Raw genomic sequence first — 24,321 nt, forward strand, 5'->3', positions numbered from 1 at the left:
AGCTGTTTTGGTACAGAATTCACAGGTTTATACCCGTTTCATTCCCCCCCCCCCCCCCTCCCTTTCTAGCTCGGAAAAAAATCCGTGAAAGCTATTCTGTGGGTATCTGCCGACGGACTGCGTGTGGTGGACGAAAAAACCAAGGTGAGAAATATGCGTAACCCTGGCCATGTTACAGCCAGGGCTGCGGAGACTGGGGGTATTATTAGTATTATTCGTATTTATTTGGTGAAGAACTAAATTTAAGGGCAGGTCCATACTGCCGCAGCCAGCGATCACATTGCCTGAAGGCATTGATCGCGCCCATAGTCAGCGCTGATGCGCGCGGGCGTTACGCAAGAAATCAGTTCAAACTGATTTCTTGGCGCAACAGGCAGGTCACGTGAGCGGTTTGCCCAATGAGGGCGAAGCAGCTCCGTGACGCCCCCTAGGCACACCCCCCACGGTGCATCCACCATGAATGGAAAACGCACCCGCTTCACGCGGGTGACGCTGCGGCCTCCGTGTGGGGGAAGGCTGTATGGCCTTAGCCTAGGAAGCAATTGGGTTTACAGGCTTGTGGGTTCTATTGTGCTCACTTGGCCACCTACACTTATTCTTGGGCACATTAGCTAATTTCCCGGTGCCACAGTTTGGCCTCGGCCAGGCTCCCTGCTGGCGTGCTGAGGCGCAGGGAAAGCGGGTTCTTTCCCTGGCCTTGCGGTTGCTTACCGCACGCGCTGTCAGCGGGCCGTCAGGGGGCAAACCGCTCACGTGACCGGCCTGTTGCGCCGGCAAGCGGGGGAATTTTAAATTCCCCTAAGACCTGCGCTTCCGCAAGCGTGCGGAAGCGCAGGTGAGCCCCTACTAAAGCCGCTCTAATTGCGGCTGTAGGGGCTCAGTGCTGAGCGGGAGCGCGCCTCAGCACGCTTCAGCAAGCAAGCGCTAAACATGGCCGAGGCCTTACCCTCCTGTAACTATAATAAAACCATTGTCCCAATCTTCTCTCTTCTCCGTTACGCCAACCCCAGGGTTAGCAATGTGTGCTGCCCGCATCCTGCCCCAGAGCCGGTTGCTTGAAGGCGTATCATTTTGAAGCGCTTTGCCATTGAAAGGCCAAAAACGATGGAAGATTATTCTTCAGGATTCCTCCCCCAGACGTGGCTGCATCAGCGCCTCCGCATTATAATAAGGGCGACATTTATTACACCTGCAAATTAACCACGCAACACTTTGTAACAAATACACTGCCAGCAACCTAAAGGTTGTCTCCTCTCACAATATTTACAGCTGCTGACTCCTAATACCATTTAAATAAGAATAGAAACATTTGCCTGGTAGTACTTTAAGTGTTATTTCCCGCGGAGTATTAGTTGCGTGCCGGGTATAAGGGTACTTCATGTCGTGTAGTACTGTGTGATCATTTTAAGAGACTAATTTATTTCAACCTCCAATATAGGCTGCTGCTTTAAGGCTCAAGAAGCGCCCAAGCTTGCCAAAATGAGTAATTATTTCCCTGTTCCTCCCTGCTGGAGGAAGTCTCCATCCGGAGGCCAGAAATAAAGCATTTGTTTTACATGCTGAGGATGCCGACAGTTTATTCTTTCCCCAACAGGCTAAAGCTTAGGGAAGGGATTGCTACCCTCTTATAGCAGCTGAACCCGCTTCCACCAAACCCCCCCACCAAACATCAGCACACAATGCTGTTGTGAAAGGTTGTGGGTTGGAAGGACTAGGAATTACTCACTGCACAATAACATTGCCGGCGAGATAACACCGTGCAGCTACTTTACATGTGTTTCCATAGTGTGTGGAAGTGGTATGAGGCTGGAAGTGTAGAGACACCGACCCCCATGACTGAACAGGGTGGTTTGGGGTTAAAACGTCTCTGCCTGTGAGTCCCCTGGTCATACACTTTCTGGACCATTAAGCAGCTGCCTTGTATTTACTGCAATGAGACACATTCCTGTGTGTCTGACTCAAGGGCTCTTACTGGAATGTATCAATATGCTAGGCTCTGATACCCCCTATGGAAGCAGCGCGTGAAAAGCAGCTACTTAGTCTGATCACATACACACAGAGAGATACACTGAGCAGCCCCCATCAAATATTACACGGGTAAAGAATGTATTGTGTGCTTAAATACCTCGCTATTTACAGGTGTTACATAGAATTAGCCAGTTACTGCAGTACCTCTTATCACACACAGTAAATAGCTGCACTTGGTGGGTGTGTATGTGTGTGTGTGTATATATATATACACACAGGTCTGGAAATAATTGGACACTGACACAATTTTCATAATTTGGGCTCTGTACGCCACCACAATGGATTTGAAATGAAACAACTGAGATGCAATAGAAGTGCAGACATTCAGCTTTAATTCAAGGGGTTGAACAAAAATATTGTATGAAACGTATAGGAATTGCAACCATTTTCATACACAGTCCCCTTATTTCAGGGGCTCAAATGTAATTGGACAAATTAACACAATCATAAATAAAATGTTCATTTTTAATACTTTGTCGAGAATCCTTTGCAGGCAATGACTGAGTCTGTAATGCATGGACATCACCAAACGCTGGGTTTCCTCCTTTGTGATGCTTTGCCAGGCCTTTACTGCAGCTGTCTTCAGTTGTTGTTTGTTTGTGGGTCTCTCTGCCTTACGTTTTGTCTTCAGCAAGTGAAATGTATGCTCGATCGGGTTGAGATCAGGTGATTGACTCGGCCATTGCAGAATATTCCACTTCTTTGCCTTAAAAACCTCCTGGGTTGCTTTTGCAGTATGTTTTGGGTCATTGTCCATCTGTACAGTGAAGCGCCGTCCAATCAACTTCGCTGAATTTGTCTGAATCTGAGCAGACCATATATCCCTATACACTTCAGAATTCATCCGGCTGCTTCTGTCTTCTGTGACATCATCAATAAACACTAGTGACCCAGTGCCATTGTAAGCCATGGATGCCCATGCCATCACACTGCCTCCACCGTGTTTTACAGATGATGTGGTATGCTTCGGATCATGAGCTGTTCCAAGCCTTCTCCATACTTTTTTCTTCCCCTCATTCTGGTACAGGTTGATCTTAGTTTCGTCTGTCCAAAGAATGCTGTTCCAGAACTGGGCTGGCTTTTTTAGATATTGTTTGGCAAAGTCTAATCTGGCCTTTCTATTCTTGAGGCTTATGAATGTTCGAAACGCGTAGGAGGTCTTTACCTATGCTGTGGATACTCCATTAAAGATTTGTTGTACTATTGAATCCTCTCCTGGCTCCTGTTTTGGCTGTGCTCTACTTTTCTTACCTTCAACTGCATCTTCTCAGCAGCAGCACGTCTACCCTACCAAGGAGGTGATTGTGAGTTATACTACCATAAAAAACATATGCCTTATTAACATTCCCAATGAAATTGAGAGTGGTGGGTTTTCCCATTCACCCCTGGTTTTCAGGGAGCATTGTTCATGTGATGGCTATATGGATACACTCACTGATTAATGATGAATTCTGATTCACCTACCTATGCTTTGGGACGTATCACTATATTGTGAGTTGCCTGGTACTTGAGCACTCTGAAGTTTCTTACCAGTTATGAATGGTTTGCACCTTGTGGTGAACCCTCTGTATTTGCTCTCGTGAAGTCTTCTCTTTATGGTAGACTTGGATAATGATATGCCTACCTCCTGGAGAGTGTTCTTCCCTTGGCTGGATGTTGTGAAGGGGTTTTTCTTTACCATGGAAAGGATCCAGGCCTTTTTGTGTTGCAGAGCTCACCAGTGCGTTCTTTTTTTCTCAGAATGTACCAAACGGTTGATTTGGCCGCTCCTAATGTTCATGCTACCTCTCTGATGGATTTTCTTTTATTTTTTGCAGCCTAAGGCTAAGGCCCCGGTCTCTCCGCTGTAACGTGCGCCCGCGATATTGACGGCGCGTTCAGCCGATTCCCCGGTCTGCAGCTCACTGCAGAAGGAGAGACCGGGGGCGTGGCGGGGGAGTGACGGGGGCGCGGCCATGACGTCACCCGGCAGGTTCGCCCTCATTGGCTGAACCGCCGGGGGGCGTGCCTAATCGCTCGACGCGAGTCCTGCTCTCAATTCTATTGAGAGCAGGAGCAGCTCTCGCCCCAGCGCTGCGGCCCCCCCTCGCAGCGGGCCCGGCGCCATTGAGGGGAGGGCTCTCGTCCGTGCGGCGTCCGCCACAGCGGACGCTGTAGTAGGCAGCGGGGGCAAGGCCTAAGGATGCCCTGTTTCACTTGCATTGAGAGCTCCTTTGACCGCATGTTGTGAGTTCACAGCAACAGCTTCCAAATGCGAATGCCACACCTGGAATCAACTCCAGACCTTTTACCTGCTTAATTGATGATGAAATAACGAAGGAATAGCCCACACCTGTCCATGAAACAGCTTTTGAGTCAATTGTCCAATTATTTTTGGTCACTTGAAAAAGAGGGGGCTACATATTAAAGAGATGTAATTCCTAAACCGTTCCTCCAATTTGGATGTGAATACCCTCAAATTAAAGCTGATAGACTGCACTTTAAGCTCATAGTCATTATTTAACTGTAACGTGAATTTATTTTGGTACACAGCCTAAATAACAAAACTTGTATCAGTGTCCAATTATTTCCGGACCTAACTGTGTGTATGTATATGTATGTGTGTATATTATATATATATATATATATATATATATATATATATATATATATATATATATATATATATATATATATATATATAAATAAATATATATATATATAATATATATACATACATATATACACATAGTGTGTGTGTGTGTGTGTGTGTGTGTGTGTGTGTGTGTGTGTGTGTGTGTGTGTGTGTGTGTATATATATATAGTACTCTGAACTACTTTTCGATGTTCCCTTCTTTGTTAGGACCTGATTGTGGACCAGACCATTGAGAAAGTCTCCTTCTGCGCACCCGATCGCAATTTCGACAAGGCATTTTCCTACATCTGCAGAGATGGGACCACGCGCCGCTGGATCTGCCACTGCTTCATGGCCCTGAAGGACTCTGTGAGTCGTCAATGGTTGAAGTGTGCACTCGGACCATCATCTCAGAATGCTGCAGTACATAATGATACAAAGTATCACCAAGCGGCCACGTAAAAATAAACAAATACTTTGTGGCTGTGAAAAGATGCAACAAGTGTGCAGAGATGCTCAGTATCACTGTAAATGGCAACATATTTGTTTTCTAGGGGGCCGCCACCCAATTCTGGCAATGCCTCAGTGCATTAAAAGCAGACCTCCGCACTACAGTAGTTAGACCCCCTCTTTGCAATAGTCACACACTAACCAGCTGCCTAACAGCTTGTAACAAATACATGGGTGGTACACCATACACCATACCTCCCTAGCACCATCACGTCAGCCACCAAGGAACGGAAGGCAGATCAGAGCCACTTGTCCCACCCATCTGTTGTAAAACTTCAGACCCTATTAGATCCTTTGGTTTCTTTCATGTTTAGGATCCACTTGTGTCTGTCCCACAGTTTTCAATTCCCTTAATGTATTACAGTACTAGGTATTAAAAAAAGGCTAGAAAAATAAAGTGACAAAAACCCTCCACCGTAGAGTAAATAAAAATACTGTACCACGTGTGAGCACATTCACATGTCTCAGACAGGTCTGTAACCCTGTCTTTCCCCATTATCGCTTAGCATACAGTGCTTCCACAGCCAGGGATTCTGGGTAATGACATGCAAATGAGCGCTCACAGTGAGTCACTCTTTACTTCGTATACATTTTAACATGGGGCCCTATGAGCTTATGCCTGCCGCATTACACAGCTTTTCAGCCCCTGTCTGAGACATGTGAATGCACCACAACTGGTACTTTTATTTACTGTGCGCTTAATGTCTTCGTAACACTGCGCAGCACTACTAACACGTGCACACATGCGGCGGGTGCCTCTGCTTACGCCTCGCCCTGTCTCTGCCCCCCTGCAGGGGGAGCGCCTGAGCCACGCTGTTGGCTGTGCCTTTGCCGCTTGCCTGGAGCGAAAGCAGAAGCGGGAGAAGGAGTGCGGGGTCACCGCGTCCTTCGATGCCAGCCGCACCAGCTTCGCCCGCGAGGGCTCTTTCCGCATCACTTCTGCCTCCCAGCAGGCTGAGCGTGAGGAGGTGATGAGGCAGCTCCAGGACAAGAAGAAGGGTGAGGGGGGGAGACTTCACTGGGAACAGCTATTCATTTTAGCGGGGTTGGACCAATAGAAGCACGGGTGTGGTATGTTCACAGAGATTAAAGCTATTATAAGGGGAGACCTGTATGAGGGGACCTGTGAGGATGGAGAAGCTGTGTGGACTGAAAAGTTTAGTGGAAGCAAAAGTGCTAAGAAACTGTTGGTAGTGATCTGCTGCAAACCACCAAATATTTGGGAGACTTAGGCCGCGCTTATAGTGCTGGCGACACGACGATGACGTCACCAGTCGTCATTGCGAAAGTTGTAATCCGGTTTGGAGACGTCGCTGGCTACAAGGGGAGTTAAGTCAGCCAGGGGGAAGGCAGAGGGGCTATGTGATTGGCTTATAGGCAGTCACATGGGGAGACCGTCTCTGCAAAATCAAATCCTAGTGACTACAAGGATTTTGGTAGCGTCGTCGCTCCGTGGCCGTCGCGTCCACTATTGGCGCCCGCGACGGCGTCAATACACTTGTTTTGAAGCGACGTCGCCGTCACTATAAGTGCAGCCTAAGGAAGCCCAGGCGACATTTGCAAATGGAAAAGGCAGCAAAACTGAGGCACGTTTTAGTAATGGGGGGTAGTAACTGCCCAGACAGTGACTGGCTCAGAGGTGCAGCTAACGGGCCCTAAAAGACTAGTACATGACCCAGCGGGAATGGGGGGACACACTGGTCTTGGTAATAACAGACATTAAAAGAATAGGAACTGCCGTCTCCTTTTTGGTTAAAATGGTATTAATAAAACTAGCAGCGCTGAGGGTGTAATCCTGTTACATAATGCGGAAATGCTTCTTTTCATCTTGATTAAAAAAGATGTATTCTATAAAACCGGGAAGTTAGGTACCCCTCCTAAAAAGTCAAGGTTTGCATAGGAAGTGGTGCACAACTTGATTCGCAGTTGGACAAGGCAGCTGACTGTCCTTCTAACTTTTTATTGTTTTACAGCCGAAGCTGCTCAGACGCCACCTGTAAACACACCAACGGTAGCAGTGCCCGTCCCAGGGGTACCTGTCCAGCCGGAGAACCCGTCTCCCCCACAGTGCACCCCTGTCCCTGTGGAGAAGGGGGAGCAGGGGAGTCAGCATGCCATCCCCCGTAGGCACGCACCGCTGGAGCAGCTGGTGAGGCAGGGTTCCTTCCGTGGATTTCCAGCCCTCAGCCAAAAGAACTCCCCATTCAAACGCCAGCTTTCGCTGCGTCTCAACGAGCTCCCGTCCACCCTGCAACGCAAGACTAACTTCCAGGACAAGAACCAAGGTGAGGGGCAGCAGCACGTCCAAGCTGCCCTCGTCACATACATAGCACAGTCCCAAAGTGCGGGGAATCGGCCTCAGGCGAGGAGAATCCAACACAACATAGACAAGCAGATTCTTCAACGTGCCGGTCACCTGCAGGACAGACGCACAAAGCGGAGCTCGACTCACCAGCTCACAATTCTTCACTTATTGTAACAGCCATATTTGACCTGAAACGTTGTTTCTCTTCTGTTCTGGGCTGTTACAATAACTGAACACTTGCATTGTGCACGTGTGAGTATAACTCTCCTTTGTGCCCCTGTCCTAGAGGAGACCCCATTTTGAGGAATTTGCTGCTCACATACATGCCGTCTAAGCTGCAGTACCACGTGTTCGGTCTTTGCCTGGAAACTAATAACCAAAAGGCTGCATAGTCTACATTTTGAAATGGACCTAAACTCGCTGGAATAAAGTGGGAGACTTTTTTATTTGCATACAGAGCTCCTGCTCTGAAGCCGGGAGACTGTGGGGGGAAACGTGAGGAAGTCCACCACTGAAATGGCAGTGGGCGCATGGAACAGTGTCACAGCGGAGGTGGGGGAGAGTGATACAGTAAATGAAGCTGCTGGGGATAGACACAAGGGGGGGATCCCAATATGGCAATAAGCCAGGGGTCCGAGGCTTCAGAGCAGGTAGGAATAGTGGGAAAGATTTGTTTTATTTCTAAGTCCCCCCCCCGTTCCCCCCCATGCTGGAAAGAGACGTAACACGTGTGCACTTTGCTTCTGGAGACTATATTAACACCTCACAGCCAGCAATGCATTAGTTAACACTTTGGAAAACAAGGGGTTAATTTAAACCGCTAAACTAGGATAGAATCTCTTCCCCTCTCCTCACCTCCTGTGTTCCTTTTCCTGTCCCCCCTTCCCCTTTTTCACTCTCCTGCCTCTCTTTCAGTTCCAGAACTGGACCCTTCGGCTCCTCCGGACTCCGACGGGATCACAGATCTCTGCAACCAGATAAATAGCTCCTTCACCCAACCCACCGAAGATCCCTTTTCTACCAGCAACGGCATCAAGACGCCTACCGTGGTACCCGCTCTCCCCCCTCCACCGCCAACAGTGCAAGGTGAGTAGACGTGGGATTAAATGCGCGCAGTGTAGGAAGCTTTATACCAGGAGTGGCCAGCTCCTGTCCAAACACTGGCTCAGTCAATGACTCAGCCACCTGTGCTGAAGCAGGGATATCCTTAAACCCTGACCCTTGAGGACTGGAGGGGGTGTCCTGCAGTACCCCACTCCCCTGTAGTAAGATATACTGGGGCTCTAACAGAAGCCCTCAGCCGTGTCTCCTGCTGTAAGCAGCTCTCATTTGAATAAACACAGAATTGCGGTATACCCATAAGAAAATGCTTAGGAATAAAGGAAGCACTGCATTATAATGTTATGCAAATGTCCAAAATAGGAGGAGATGGGAGAAAGGCAGCATTGTGGTAACATTGTAGGAAAAGGATCTAAACTTCTCAAATAAGAAAAAAGGTATTAAACAGCATATTACTATTCAATATCTTTAAAGCAGCAAAACTTGAAAAATACTATGCTTTTTTTGTTTGTTTTTTTATGTAAATCAGTTCTGTAGTATTAGATACAGGCATACCCCGCTTTAAGGACACTCACTTTAAGTACACTCCCGAGTAAGTACATGTCGCCCAATAGGCAAACGGCAGCTCGAGCATGCGCCTGTCAGCACGTCCTGAACAGCAATACCGACTCCCTACCTGTACCGAAGCTGTGCGCTAGCGGGGAGACTATAGAGCCTGTTACAAATGTGTTATTTACATCAGTTATACACGTATATGATGATTGCAGTACAGCACATGCATCGATAAGTGGGAAAAAGGTAGTGCTTCACTTTAAGTACATTTTCGCTTTACATACATGCTCCGGTCCCATTGCGTATGTTAATGCGGGGTATGCCTGTGTTACATAGTTACATACACGCTCCGGTCCCATTGCGTACGTTAATGCGGGGTATGCCTGTGTTACATAGTTACATACATGCTCCGGTCCCATTGCGTACGTTAATGCGGGCTATGCCTGTGTTACATAGTTACATACATGCTCCGGTCCCATTGCGTATGTTAATGCGGGGTATGCCTGTGTTACATAGTTACATACATGCTCCGGTCCCATTGCGTACGTTAATGCGGGGTATGCCTGTGTTACATAGTTACATACATGCTCCGGTCCCATTGCGTACGTTAATGCGGGGTATGCCTGTATTACATAGTTACATACATGCTCCGGTCCCATTGCGTACGTTAATGCGGGGTATGCCTGTAATACTGTCTTCATTTTTTAACTCCTAATGCCCTTTTTCATCATTTTTTTGAATGTACTGAACATCCTTTGGTTGCTACAGCAACCATTTAAAAAGTCGAATCCACTTCTTTTTTTGACACACGCACCTTTTTGAGCTCTGCACTTTGGCAACAAAGTATCACAAACAGATCTGTTGCTGTGTTCCAAATAGCAGACTGCCTATTACTCTGAAATCTGTAACAATAATGTGTTACACTTAGTAATATAATGTTACATATCAGCTGCGGCATATCACAGACTGTAGCATAGAGTCTGAAGGCGGCCATTTAGTTAGGCACACAATCAGGATTTTTTTTTTTTCACATTTATAACGGGAGCACCAAACGATTGCCAGGTTAGGTAAGAATGTAGAATTAAACATTGTCACGTGCTTTTGCATATAAAAAATAAAGAAAGGGGGGGGTGGGGAATGTAGTATCAATGCTGCTTTAAATGTATTAAAAAATACTGCAATCACAAAAAGTGAGAGGACAGGAATTACTACAGGATAATCATCACACATCTCAAATACGGTATATTTATACTAGAAGGAAAGGAAAAGGCTATAGGAATAAAGCCAAAATTACACCAATACGGCAAGAGATGAATAAAGACAGAATTTTTTTTAGCTACACCAAAATGTGCATACATTTCTCAAATAAGAGAAAACAAATTGCATGAAACAAATGGGAGCTTCCTAAATAGAAATGGAAGAGGTAGAATGGCTATTTAACTGGTTCTTGAATGAATGTTATAGGCAGGGCTGCATTAAATCTGCACGAAGGTGTCAGGCTCTGAATGAAGAATACAGGAAGCATATAACCATATATAGGAAGTTGCGATGAACCAAATAACAATAGTCAGAATTGCGTTGGAACTGTTCATTTTGAGAAACAATAAATGTCCCCTGTAGGAAAAGGTTATAAACGCCCCCATAAGGAATACGGGCAAAATGAAGCGATCCTGTGGAGTTTCAGAAAATGTATGTGTAGAAATATAAAGGGCAGGCATTAATTAAACGTAAAGAAAACGCCCTAAACTTCTGAAATACAAATACAAGCAGGATTTATTTATTTTCCTGGTCTAAAACTGGGGTGCTCAGCACCCGTCCTCAAGACTTTACCATAATACATAAAAAGGAACTGAATCCTAGAACATAGGGCCGCCAATGTGTGTGTCTGTCTGTCTGTGTGTGTCTTTGCATGTGTGTGTCTTTGTGTGTGTGTCTGTCTGCGTGTCTGTGTTACACTTGCCAAATATACATGTATAGGCTACTAGTAAAAGTGCACATATAGAAAGTGTTGGTTACTCCGTTGCAGCAAAAATGCAACTTCATGAAGTGTTTTGCAGAGTTACACACAAAACCAGCATTGAAACACAGGATAATGATGTTGTGTTGACACATTAGTGCTTCTGAGGTGTTTCTCAAAAGACTTTGCTTTAAAGAAAGCTCTCACTTATTGTTTATGGGATAGTGAGAGCCTTTTTGAAGCTTAAAGTGATTAAATACAGACCAAACTAACAACAAACAAGAGTGGAAATGTAATCCTTTGCCTAATGGATATTGCAAATGGTAAAACGTGTGACTCCACCAGCACCACAAGATCAATAATACACTTCCTATGGTGCACCAAGGGACGTTCATTTCTAACAGCATAACCCCACACTGCCGGGGAAATCCATTACAATGTTAAAGGAGCAATCCAAGCCGGCGAGCTTTTGTCATTTTTTATTTATTTAATATAGAATTGAAGCGAGGGGTCTCTGGAGCGGAACCCTGATAATTTCAGCTCGGGGGACCCCCTGCTTCCGGAGATACTTACCTCTGTATTAGGCGCCGGTAGCCGCTCCGGCTGAGCAGGCAGGCTTTTAAAGTTTAAAGCGCCCGTGTCACGTGGGCCAATAGGAAGCTTCACCGATGACGTCATGGCTTCCTATTGGTCCGCCGGGCGGGAAATCTCTGAAGAGCTGACATATTGGGAGCTCTGGTAGCCACGTGGAGCAGATACCGGCACCTAATTCGCAGGTAAGTATTTCCGGAAGCAGGGGGTCCCCCGAGCTGAAATTAACAGGGTTCAGCTCAGAGACGCCCTGCTTCAACCCTATACAAAAAAAAACAATTTAGCCAATAAATGCGGCGCCTCGGGCTGCCTCTAACATCCAGTACCACCAAATCCATCTGACACTTATCCCTAATTGTATTGGTATTGTATACATGTATATACATACAGGTGTAGCAACCAGGATTGTGTTTATTTGTACTGTATGTGTACACACACACACACCTCTTATGCATTTATAAGAACAATATTACTAATACTGGTGGTATCATCTTTTATATTTCATGAAAATAAAAAGTATTCCTCGCCCCTTTTGTTGACACAAAGAACCTTTAAACGCATTGAATAGCAAAGCAGATTATTGTCGAGTTCGGAGTGCGAATATGGGGATTTCTAAAAAAAAAAGTTATTATTATAGAAACGTGTTTTTAAGCGTGTTATTCAGGAACGGAGTAAGGGTGGGATTATGTATTTAAGCGTGTTATTCAGGAACGGAGTAAGGGTGGGATTATGTATTTAAACGTGTTATTCAGGAACGGAGTAAGGGTGGGATTATGTATTTAAGCGTGTTATTCAGGAACGGAGTAAGGGTGGGATTATGTATTTAAGCGTGTTATTCAGGAACGGAGTAAGGGTGGGATTATGTATTTAAGCGTGTTATTCAGGAACGGAGTAAGGGTGGGATTATGTATTTAAGCGTGTTATTCAGGAACGGAGTAAGGGCGGGATTATGTATTTATGCGTGTTATTCAGGAACGGAGTAAGGGCGGGATTATGTATTTAAGCGTGTTATTCAGGAACGGAGTAAGGGTGGGATTATGTATTTAAGCGTGTTATTCAGGAACGGAGTAAGGGTGGGATTATGTATTTAAGCGTGTTATTCAGGAACGGAGTAAGGGTGGGATTATGTATTTAAGCGTGTTATTCAGGAACGGAGTAAGGGTGGGATTATGTATTTAAGCGTGTTATTCAGGAACGGAGTAAGGGTGGGATTATGTTTTTAAGCGTGTTATTCAGGAACGGAGTAAGGGTGGGATTATGTATTTAAGCATGTTATTCAGGAACGGAGGAGGGTGGGATTATGTATTTAAGCGTGTTATTCAGGAACGGAGTAAGGGCGGGATTATGTATTTAAGCGTGTTATTCAGGAACGGAGTAAGGGCGGGATTATGTATTTAAGCGTGTTATTCAGGAACGGAGTAAGGGCGGGATTATGTATTTATGCGTGTTATTCAGGAACGGAGTAAGGGCGGGATTATGTATTTAAGCGTGTTATTCAGGAACGGAGTAAGGGTGGGATTATGTATTTAAGCGTGTTATTCAGGAACGGAGTAAGGGTGGGATTATGTATTTAAGCGTGTTATTCAGGAACGGAGTAAGGGTGGGATTATGTATTTAAGCGTGTTATTCAGGAACGGAGTAAGGGTGGGATTATGTATTTAAGCGTGTTATTCAGGAACGGAGTAAGGGTGGGATTATGTTTTTAAGCGTGTTATTCAGGAACGGAGTAAGGGTGGGATTATGTATTTAAGCATGTTATTCAGGAACGGAGGAGGGTGGGATTATGTATTTAAGCGTGTTATTCAGGAACGGAGTAAGGGCGGGATTATGTATTTAAGCGTGTTATTCAGGAACGGAGTAAGGGCGGGATTATGTATTTAAGCGTGTTATTCAGGAACGGAGTAAGGGTGGGATTATGTATTTTTGCGTGTTATTCAGGAACGGAGTAAGGGTGGGATTATGTATTTAAGCGTGTTATTCAGGAACGGAGTAAGGGTGGGATTATGTATTTAAGCGTGTTATTCAGGAACGGAGTAAGGGTGGGATTATGTATTTAAGCGTGTTATTCAGGAACGGAGTAAGGGTGGGATTATGTATTTAAGCGTGTTATTCAGGAACGGAGTAAGGGTGGGATTATGTTTTTAAACGTGTTATTCAGGAACGGAGTAAGGGTGGGATTATGTATTTAAACGTGTTATTCAGGAACGGAGTAAGGGTGGGATTATGTATTTAAGCGTGTTATTCAGGAACGGAGTAAGGGCGGGATTATGTATTTAAGCGTGTTATTCAGGAACGGAGTAAGGGTGGGATTATGTATTTAAGCGTGTTATTCAGGAACGGAGTAAGGGTGGGATTATGTATTTAAGCGTGTTATTCAGGAACGGAGTAAGGGTGGGATTATGTATTTATGCGTGTTATTCAGGAACGGAGTAAGGGTGGGATTATGTATTTAAGCGTGTTATTCAGGAACGGAGTAAGGGTGGGATTATGTATTTAAGCGTGTTATTCAGGAACGGAGTAAGGGTGGGATTATGTATTTAAGCGTGTTATTCAGGAACGGAGTAAGGGTGGGATTATGTATTTAAGCATGTTATTCAGGAACGGAGTAAGGGTGGGATTATGTTTTTAAGCGTGTTATTCAGGAACGGAGTAAGGGTGGGATTATGTATTTAAGCGTGTTATTCAGGAACGGAGTAAGGGTGGGATTATGTATTTAAGCGTGTTATTCAGGAACGGAGTAAGGGCGGGATTATGTATTTAAGCGTGTTATTCAGGAACGGAGTAAGGGTGGGATTATGTATTTAAGCGTGTTATTCAGGAACGGAGTAAGGGTGGGATTATGTATTTTTGCGTGTTATTCAGGAACGGAGTAAGGGTGGGATTATGTATTTAAGCGTGTTATTCAGGAACGGAGTAAGGGTGGGATTATGTATTTAAGCGTGTTATTCAGGAACGGAGTAAGGGTGGGATTATGTATTTAAGCGTGTTATTTAGGAACGGAGTAAGGGTGGGATTATGTATTTATGCGTGTTATTCAGGAACGGAGTAAGGGTGGGATTATGTATTTAAGCGTGTTATTCAGGAACGGAGTAAGGGTGGGATTATGTTTTTAAGCGTGTTATTCAGGAACGGAGTAAGGGTGGGATTATGTATTTAAGCGTGTTATTCAGGAACGGAGTAAGGGTGGGATTATGTATTTAAGCGTGTTATTCAGGAACGGAGTAAGGGCGGGATTATGTATTTAAGCGTGTTATTCAGGAACGGAGTAAGGGTGGGATTATGTATTTAAGCGTGTTATTCAGGAACGGAGTAAGGGTGGGATTATGTATTTTTGCGTGTTATTCAGGAACGGAGTAAGGGTGGGATTATGTATTTAAGCGTGTTATTCAGGAACGGAGTAAGGGTGGGATTATGTATTTAAGCGTGTTATTCAGGAACGGAGTAAGGGTGGGATTATGTATTTAAGCGTGTTATTCAGGAACGGAGTAAGGGTGGGATTATGTATTTATGCGTGTTATTCAGGAACGGAGTAAGGGTGGGATTATGTATTTAAGCGTGTTATTCAGGAACGGAGTAAGGGCGGGATTATGTATTTAAGCGTGTTATTCAGGAACGGAGTAAGGGTGGGATTATGTATTTATGCGTGTTATTCAGAAACGGAGTAAGGGTGGGATTATGTATTTAAGCGTGTTATTCAGGAACGGAGTAAGGGTGGGATTATGTTTTTAAGCGTGTTATTCAGGAACGGAGTAAGGGTGGGATTATGTATTTAAGCGTGTTATTCAGGAACGGAGTAAGGGCGGGATTATGTATTTAAGCGTGTTATTCAGGAACGGAGTAAGGGCGGGATTATGTATTTAAGCGTGTTATTCAGGAACGGAGTAAGGGCGGGATTATGTATTTAAGCGTGTTATTCAGGAACGGAGTAAGGGCGGGATTATGTATTTAAGCGTGTTATTCAGGAACGGAGTAAGGGCGGGATTATGTATTTAAGCGTGTTATTCAGGAACGGAGTAAGGGTGGGATTATGTATTTAAGCGTGTTATTCAGGAACGGAGTAAGGGTGGGATTATGTATTTAAGCGTGTTATTCAGGAACGGAGTAAGGGTGGGATTATGTATTTATGCGTGTTATTCAGGAACGGAGTAAGGGTGGGATTATGTATTTAAGCGTGTTATTCAGGAACGGAGTAAGGGTGGGATTATGTTTTTAAGCGTGTTATTCAGGAACGGAGTAAGGGTGGGATTATGTATTTAAGCGTGTTATTCAGGAACGGAGTAAGGGCGGGATTATGTATTTAAGCGTGTTATTCAGGAACGGAGTAAGGGCGGGATTATGTATTTAAGCGTGTTATTCAGGAACGGAGTAAGGGTGGGATTATGTATTTTTGCGTGTTATTCAGGAACGGAGTAAGGGTGGGATTATGTATTTAAACGTGTTATTCAGGAACGGAGTAAGGGTGGGATTATGTATTTAAACGTGTTATTCAGGAACGGAGTAAGGGTGGGATTATGTATTTAAGCGTGTTATTCAGGAACGGAGTAAGGGTGGGATTATGTATTTATGCGTGTTATTGAGGAACGGAGTAAGGGCGGGATTATGTATTTAAGCGTGTTATTCAGGAACGGAGTAAGGGTGGGATTATGTATTTAAGCGTGTTATTCAGGAACGGAGTAAGGGTGGGATTATGTATTTAAGCGTGTTATTCAGGAACGGAGTAAGGGTGGGATTATGTATTTAAGCGTGTTATTCAGGAACGGAGTAAGGGTGGGATTATGTATTTAAGCGTGTTATTCAGGAACGGAGTAAGGGTGGGATTATGTATTTATGCGTGTTATTCAGGAACGGAGTAAGGGTGGGATTATGTATTTATGCGTGTTATTCAGGAACGGAGTAAGGGTGGGATTATGTATTTAAACGTGTTATTCAGGAACGGAGTAAGGGTGGGATTATGTATTTAAGCGTGTTATTCAGGAACGGAGTAAGGGTGGGATTATGTATTTAAGCGTGTTATTCAGGAACGGAGTAAGGGTGGGATTATGTATTTATGCGTGTTATTCAGGAACGGAGTAAGGGTGGGATTATGTATTTATGCGTGTTATTCAGGAACGGAGTAAGGGTGGGATTATGTATTTAAACGTGTTATTCAGGAACGGAGTAAGGGTGGGATTATGTATTTATGCGTGTTATTCAGGAACGGAGTAAGGGTGGGATTATGTATTTAAGCGTGTTATTCAGGAACGGAGTACGGGTGGGATTATGTATTTACGCGTGTTATTCAGGAACGGAGTAAGGGTGGGATTATGTATTTAAGCGTGTTATTCAGGAACGGAGTAAGGGTGGGATTATGTATTTAAGCGTGTTATTCAGGAACGGAGTACGGGTGGGATTATGTATTTAAGCGTGTTATTCAGGAACGGAGTACGGGTGGGATTATGTATTTAAGCGTGTTATTCAGGAACGGAGTAAGGGTGGGATTATGTATTTAAGCGTGTTATTCAGGAACGGAGTGAGGGTGGGATTATGTATTTAAACGTGTTATTCAGGAACGGAGTAAGGGTGGGATTATGTATTTAAGCGTGTTATTCAGGAACGGAGTAAGGGTGGGATTATGTATTTATGCGTGTTATTCAGGAACGGAGTAAGGGTGGGATTATGTATTTAAGCGTGTTATTCATGAACGGTGTAAGGGTGGGATTATGTATTTAAACGTGTTATTCAGGAACGGAGTAAGGGTGGGATTATGTATTTAAGCGTGTTATTCAGGAACGGAGTAAGGGCGGGATTATGTATTTAAACGTGTTATTCAGGAACGGAGTAAGGGTGGGATTATGTATTTAAGCGTGTTATTCAGGAACGGAGTAAGGGTGGGATTATGTATTTAAACGTGTTATTCAGGAACGGAGTAAGGGTGGGATTATGTATTTAAGCGTGTTATTCAGGAACGGAGTAAGGGTGGGATTATGTATTTATGCGTGTTATTCAGGAACGGAGTAAGGGTGGGATTATGTATTTAAGCGTGTTATTCAGGAACGGAGTAAGGGTGGGATTATGTATTTAAGCGTGTTATTCAGGAACGGAGTAAGGGTGGGATTATGTATTTAAGCGTGTTATTCAGGAACGGAGTAAGGGTGGGATTATGTATTTAAACGTGTTATTCAGGAACGGAGTACGGGTGGGATTATGTATTTAAGCGTGTTATTCAGGAACGGAGTAAGGGTGGGATTATGTATTTAAGCGTGTTATTCAGGAACGGAGTAAGGGTGGGATTATGTATTTAAGCGTGTTATTCAGGAATGGAGTAAGGGTGGGATTATGTATTTAAGCGTGTTATTCAGGAACGGAGTAAGGGTGGGATTATGTATTTAAGCGTGTTATTCAGGAACGGAGTAAGGGTGGGATTATGTATTTAAGCGTGTTATTCAGGAACGGAGTAAGGGCGGGATTATGTATTTAAGCGTGTTATTCAGGAACGGAGTACGGGTGGGATTATGTATTTAAGCGTGTTATTCAGGAACGGAGTACGGGTGGGATTATGTATTTAAGCGTGTTATTCAGGAACGGAGTAAGGGTGGGATTATGTATTTAAACGTGTTATTCAGGAACGGAGTAAGGGTGGGATTATGTATTTAAGCGTGTTATTCAGGAACGGAGTAAGGGTGGGATTATGTATTTATGCGTGTTATTCAGGAACGGAGTAAGGGTGGGATTATGTTTTTAAGCGTGTTATTCAGGAACGTAGTAAGGGTGGGATTATGTTTTTAAGCGTGTTATTCAGGAACGGAGTAAGGGTGGGATTATGTATTTAAGCGTGTTATTCAGGAACGGAGTACGGGTGGGATTATGTATTTAAGCGTGTTATTCAGGAACGGAGTAAGGGTGGGATTATGTATTTAAGCGTGTTATTCAGGAACGGAGTAAGGGTGGGATTATGTATTTAAGCGTGTTATTCAGGAACGGAGTACGGGTGGGATTATGTATTTAAGCGTGTTATTCAGGAACGGTGTACGGGTGGGATTATGTATTTAAGCGTGTTATTCAGGAACGGAGTACGGGTGGGATTATGTATTTAAGCGTGTTATTCAGGAACGGAGTACGGGTGGGATTATGTATTTAAGCGTGTTATTCAGGAACGGAGTAAGGGTGGGATTATGTATTTATGCGTGTTATTCAGGAACGGAGTAAGGGTGCGATTATGTATTTAAGAAATGTTCTAAACTTCTGAAATAGGGAAACAGAATTGCAAATATTACTTTTACAAGAGAACAAAAGCTTCTTGGCGAGAGTGAGATATACTGTATGCAGGAGGTGCTGTAAAGGCGTGAGTACAATGCTACAATAGTTTCAGTATGTCTTAAAGTAGCAATAGAGTGTATGATATTCCAGCTTTAGGAAGATTAACTCTACTTCTCAAATAGGAATACTGTACATTAATAGGAAGAGAAACCAACTGCATTACAGCTGTGCAATGTATCCTAGCCCAGGGGAGCTCGACTCAAGTCCCACCCTCCCCCCCCCCATCCCAGGTCAGGCCTTCAGGATATCCCGGCTTCAGCAGAGGTAGTTCAATCAAAGGCTCAGTGGAAGACTGAGATTGAGCCACCTGTGCTGAAGCAGGGACCGATTGAGCCACCTGTGCTGAAGCAGGGACTAATTGAGCCACCTGTGCTGAGCCAGGGATATCCTGACCTGTTTGGGGAGGGCGGGGGGGAGCTTGAGGACTGGAGTCGAGCCCCCTGCCCTAGGCGGTAATGAGAATAAAGGCAGTTGTATTGGAACTATAGGGAAATGCTCTAAATTGGAATAGCAGAAGTGCAGGTACTGTAGCAGGCCGCGCCCTAACGTGGACATAACGCAGAAGTGCAGGAACTGTAGCAGGCCGCGCCCTAACGTGGACATAACGCAGAAGTGCAGGAACTGTAGCAGGCCGCGCCCTAACGTGGACATAACGCAGAAGTGCAGGAACTGTACCCGGCCGCGCCCTAACGTGGACATAACGCAGAAGTGCAGGAACTGTAGCCGGCCGCGCCCTAACGTGGACATAACGCAGAAGTGCAGGAACTGTAGCCGGCCGCGCCCTAACGTGGACATAACGCAGAAGTGCAGGAACTGTACCCGGCCGCGCCCTAACGTGGACATAACGCAGAAGTGCAGGAACTGTAGCAGGCCGCGCCCTAACGTGGACATAACGCAGAAGTGCAGGAACTGTAGCAGGCCGCGCCCTAACGTGGACATAACGCAGAAGTGCAGGAACTGTAGACGGCCGCGCCCTAACGTGGACATAACGCAGAAGTGCAGGAACTGTAGCAGGCCGCGCCCTAACGTGGACATAACGCAGAAGTGCAGGAACTGTAGACGGCCGCGCCCTAACGTGGACATAACGCAGAAGTGCAGGAACTGTAGCAGGCCGCGCCCTAACGTGGACATAACGCAGAAGTGCAGGAACTGTAGCCGGCCGCGCCCTAACGTGGACATAACACAGAAGTGCAGGAACTGTAGCAGGCCGCGCCCTAACGTGGACATAACGCAGAAGTGCAGGAACTGTAGACGGCCGCGCCCTAACGTGGACATAACGCAGAAGTGCAGGAACTGTAGACGGCCGCGCCCTAACGTGGACATAACGCAGAAGTGCAGGAACTGTAGCCGGCCGCGCCCTAACGTGGACATAACGCAGAAGTGCAGGACCTGTAGCAGGCCGCGCCCTAACGTGGACATAACGGCAGAAGTGCAGGAACTGTAGCCGGCCGCGCCCTAACGTGGACATAACGCAGAAGTGCAGGAACTGTAGCCGGCCGCGCCCTAACGTGGACATAACGCAGAAGTGCAGGAACTGTAGCCGGCCGCGCCCTAACGTGGACATAACGCAGAAGTGCAGGAACTGTAGCCGGCCGCGCCCTAACGTGGACATAACGCAGAAGTGCAGGAACTGTAGCAGGCCGCGCCCTAACGTGGACATAACGCAGAAGTGCAGGAACTGTAGCAGGCCGCGCCCTAACGTGGACATAACGCAGAAGTGCAGGAACTGTAGCCGGCCGCGCCCTAACGTGGACATAACGCAGAAGTGCAGGAACTCTAGCAGGCCGCGCCCTAACGTGGACATAACGCAGAAGTGCAGGAACTGTAGCCGGCCGCGCCCTAACGTGGACATAACGCAGAAGTGCAGGAACTGTAGCAGGCCGCGCCCTAACGTGGACATAACGCAGAAGTGCAGGAACTGTAGTCGACCGCGCCCTAACGTGGACATAACGCAGAAGTGCAGGAACTGTAGCAGGCCGCGCCCTAACGTGGACATAACGCAGAAGTGCAGGAACTGTAGCAGGCCGCGCCCTAACGTGGACATAACGCTGAAGTGCAGGAACTGTAGCAGGCCGCGCCCTAACGTGGACATAACGCAGAAGTGCAGGAACTGTAGCAGGCCGCGCCCTAACGTGGACATAACGCTGAAGTGCAGGAACTGTAGCAGGCCGCGCCCTAACGTGGACATAACGCAGAAGTGCAGGAACTGTAACCGGTCGCGCCCTAACGTGGACATAACGCTGAAGTGCAGGAACTGTAGCAGGCCGCGCCCTATCGTGGACATAACGCAGAAGTGCAGGAACTGTAGCAGGCCGCGCCCTAACGTGGACAGAACGCAGAAGTGCAGGAACTGTAGACGGCCGCGCCCTAACGTGGACATAACGCAGAAGTGCAGGAACTGTAGCAGGCCGCGCCCTAACGTGGACATAACGCAGAAGTGCAGGAACTGTAGCAGGCCGCGCCCTAACGTGGACATAACGCAGAAGTGCAGGAACTGTAACCGGTCGCGCCCTAACGTGGACATAACGCAGAAGTGCAGGAACTGTAGCCGGCCGCGCCCTAACGTGGACATAACGCAGAAGTGCAGGAACTGTAGCAGGCCGCGCCCTAACGTGGACATAACGCAGAAGTGCAGGAACTGTAGCAGGCCGCGCCCTAACGTGGACATAACGCAGAAGTGCAGGAACTGTAACCGGTCGCGCCCTAACGTGGACATAACGCAGAAGTGCAGGAACTGTAGCAGGCCGCGCCCTAACGTGGACATAACGCAGAAGTGCAGGAACTGTAGCCGGCCGCGCCCTAACGTGGACATAACGCAGAAGTGCAGGAACTGTAGCAGGCCGCGCCCTAACGTGGACATAACGCAGAAGTGCAGGAACTGTAGCCGGCTGCGCCCTAACGTGGACAGAACGGCAGAAGTGCAGGAACTGTAGCCGACCGCGCCCTAACGTGGACATAACGCAGAAGTGCAGGAACTGTAGCAGGCCGCGCCCTAACGTGGACATAACGCAGAAGTGCAGGAACTGTAGCCGGCCGCGCCCTAACGTGGACATAACGCAGAAGTGCAGGAACTGTAGCAGGCCGCGCCCTAACGTGGACATAACGGCAGAAGTGCAGGAACTGTAGCAGGCCGCGCCCTAACGTGGACATAACGCAGAAGTGCAGGAACTGTAGCAGGCCGCGCCCTAACGTGGACATAACGCAGAAGTGCAGGAACTGTAGACGGCCGCGCCCTAACGTGGACATAACGCAGAAGTGCAGGAACTGTAGCCGGCCGCGCCCTAACGTGGACATAACGCAGAAGTGCAGGAACTGTAGCAGGCCGCGCCCTAACGTGGACATAACGCAGAAGTGCTGGAACTGTAGCCGGCCGCGCCCTAACGTGGACATAACGCAGAAGTGCAGGAACTGTAGACAGCCGCGCCCTAACGTGGACATAACGCAGAAGTGCAGGAACTGTAGACGGCCGCGCCCTAACGTGGACATAACGCAGAAGTGCAGGAACTGTAGCCGGCCGCGCCCTAACGTGGACATAACGCAGAAGTGCAGGAACTGTAGATGGCCGCGCCCTAACGTGGACATAACGCAGAAGTGCAGGAACTGTAGACGGCCGCGCCCTAACGTGGACATAACGCAGAAGTGCAGGAACTGTAGCCGGCCGCGCCCTAACGTGGACATAACGCAGAAGTGCAGGAACTGTAGATGGCCGCGCCCTAACGTGGACATAACGCAGAAGTGCAGGAACTGTAGCAGGCCGCGCCCTAACGTGGACATAACGCAGAAGTGCAGGAACTGTAGCAGGCCGCGCCCTAACGTGGACATAACGGCAGAAACGCATCAGAATGGTAGGACACGCAGGAAGCTTTTGAAATGGAAGTAAATGTAAAATAGGATTCTAGTTTTGGAAACATACCGGAACGTTCTCAAGTGGCAAAATGACATGCAATAAAAGCAGAGTCGCAATATAAAATAAAAGGAAATGCGTTAAGCTTTCCAAATAAGAATACAGTATAATGTGCGGTTTAAACCTATTCCAGCGTCACGTTGCAGAGCCCGTATAACCAGCCTCACACTGACGAGACCCAAAAGGTCGGAAAAGCTGTCTGTGAGTAGGGTTACTGGCTCTGCACTTCTTTGACCCAGGCTGTGCTGGAAAGCTGTGTAATGCGGCAGGCACACGCTTATAATGTTAAAAGGGACATGAAGCAAAAGGCGACACTGTGTGCTAATTTGCATGTCATTACCCAGAATCCCTTGCTGCAGTGGAAGCGCTGTGGGCTAAGAGATAATGGGGGAGAGCAGGGTTGCAGACCTGTCTGAGATATGACTGGACTCACTATTGGTATTTATATTTGCTGTACAAATAAGAATAAAGATAACTGAAATGTAAATTGTAGGAAAATGTTCTAAATGCGTCAGTGAGGATTCGTAGCAGAAATACATTAAATACCGACCGCCTCAAATGGCAATATAGCTAGATTTGCCTTGTTTTTCTGGGAATCCGCTGCAATCTTCTGAAATAGTAGTTATAACATTTAATTATAGTTACAAGAAATGGCAACGTTTCTAAAAATGGAAGAGATAGAATTACATAGTATCCGTCTCAAATAGGAAGAAAGCCAGGCGAGCGTTACAGAAGTAAAAAGGCCCCCAATAATTCTTTCATGGGAAGAGAGGCCATGTATTGCAGCTGTGGGGACATTCTCTGCACTTCTTAATTAGTACTGTACCATGAAATGCTGCGTTCTGACTGCGGGACGATCATGTGAACTTGCGTTCTGACAGCATTGTACAGATAAATGCATGAAACTTATGGGAGTAAGCATGGACTTGTATTATAATTAAACAAAGATACGCTCAATTTCTTAAAGAGGACATGGGGCAGTCCTCGGTAATCCGCCGGAAACCGTCCCGCAAACTGCCGTCGGAGAACGGACAGTCGGATTGCGGACCCAATGTTCATCCGCGGCGGTGAGCGCCGGATAATCCGTTCCGACGTCGGCTATTGCGTTCAGCGCTATCTGGCGTCGGATAATCCCTTCGACGTATAACAGACGGTCGGATACCGAAGGACCACCTGCATAGCCAGAATGACTTGGTAATTACAGAAAGGTGCTGTACAACCAAATAAAAAACAAAGTCAGAGTTGCATTGCAGCTAAAGGAAAATAATAACTTTATTTCATAGAGCGCTTTTCTCCCAATGAGACTCAAAGCGCGTCACCATTACAGCGCAGCGCGATACGCAGCACGTAGGAATGTTACCGACACAGCCCCTGCCCAGATCACCTAACAATCTGTATGTTTTTGGTGCCTGAGGCACAGGGAGATAAAGTGACTTGCCCAAGGTCACAAGGAGCCGACGCCGGGAATTGAAGCAGGGTCCCCTGTTTCAGGCTCAGTGTCAGTC

General features: G+C 46.4%; 1 protein-coding gene across 3 annotated transcripts in view; it reads left to right on the forward strand.

The window, feature by feature from the left end:
- Positions 1-24,321, forward strand: part of NUMBL (NUMB like endocytic adaptor protein) — a 148,508-nt gene that overhangs the window by 113,820 nt on the left and 10,367 nt on the right. For all 3 annotated transcript variants that reach the window (XM_075606957.1, XM_075606958.1, XM_075606959.1), the window contains 5 exons: positions 70-144; positions 4,871-5,011; positions 5,947-6,151; positions 7,126-7,437; positions 8,373-8,543. In XM_075606957.1, coding sequence (XP_075463072.1) covers positions 70-144; positions 4,871-5,011; positions 5,947-6,151; positions 7,126-7,437; positions 8,373-8,543 — 904 coding nt within the window. The remainder of the gene's footprint in view (positions 1-69; positions 145-4,870; positions 5,012-5,946; positions 6,152-7,125; positions 7,438-8,372; positions 8,544-24,321) is intronic.

Source organism: Ascaphus truei, chromosome 7 (genome assembly GCF_040206685.1).
Source record: "Ascaphus truei isolate aAscTru1 chromosome 7, aAscTru1.hap1, whole genome shotgun sequence".
NCBI classification, from domain to species: Eukaryota; Metazoa; Chordata; class Amphibia; order Anura; family Ascaphidae; genus Ascaphus; species Ascaphus truei.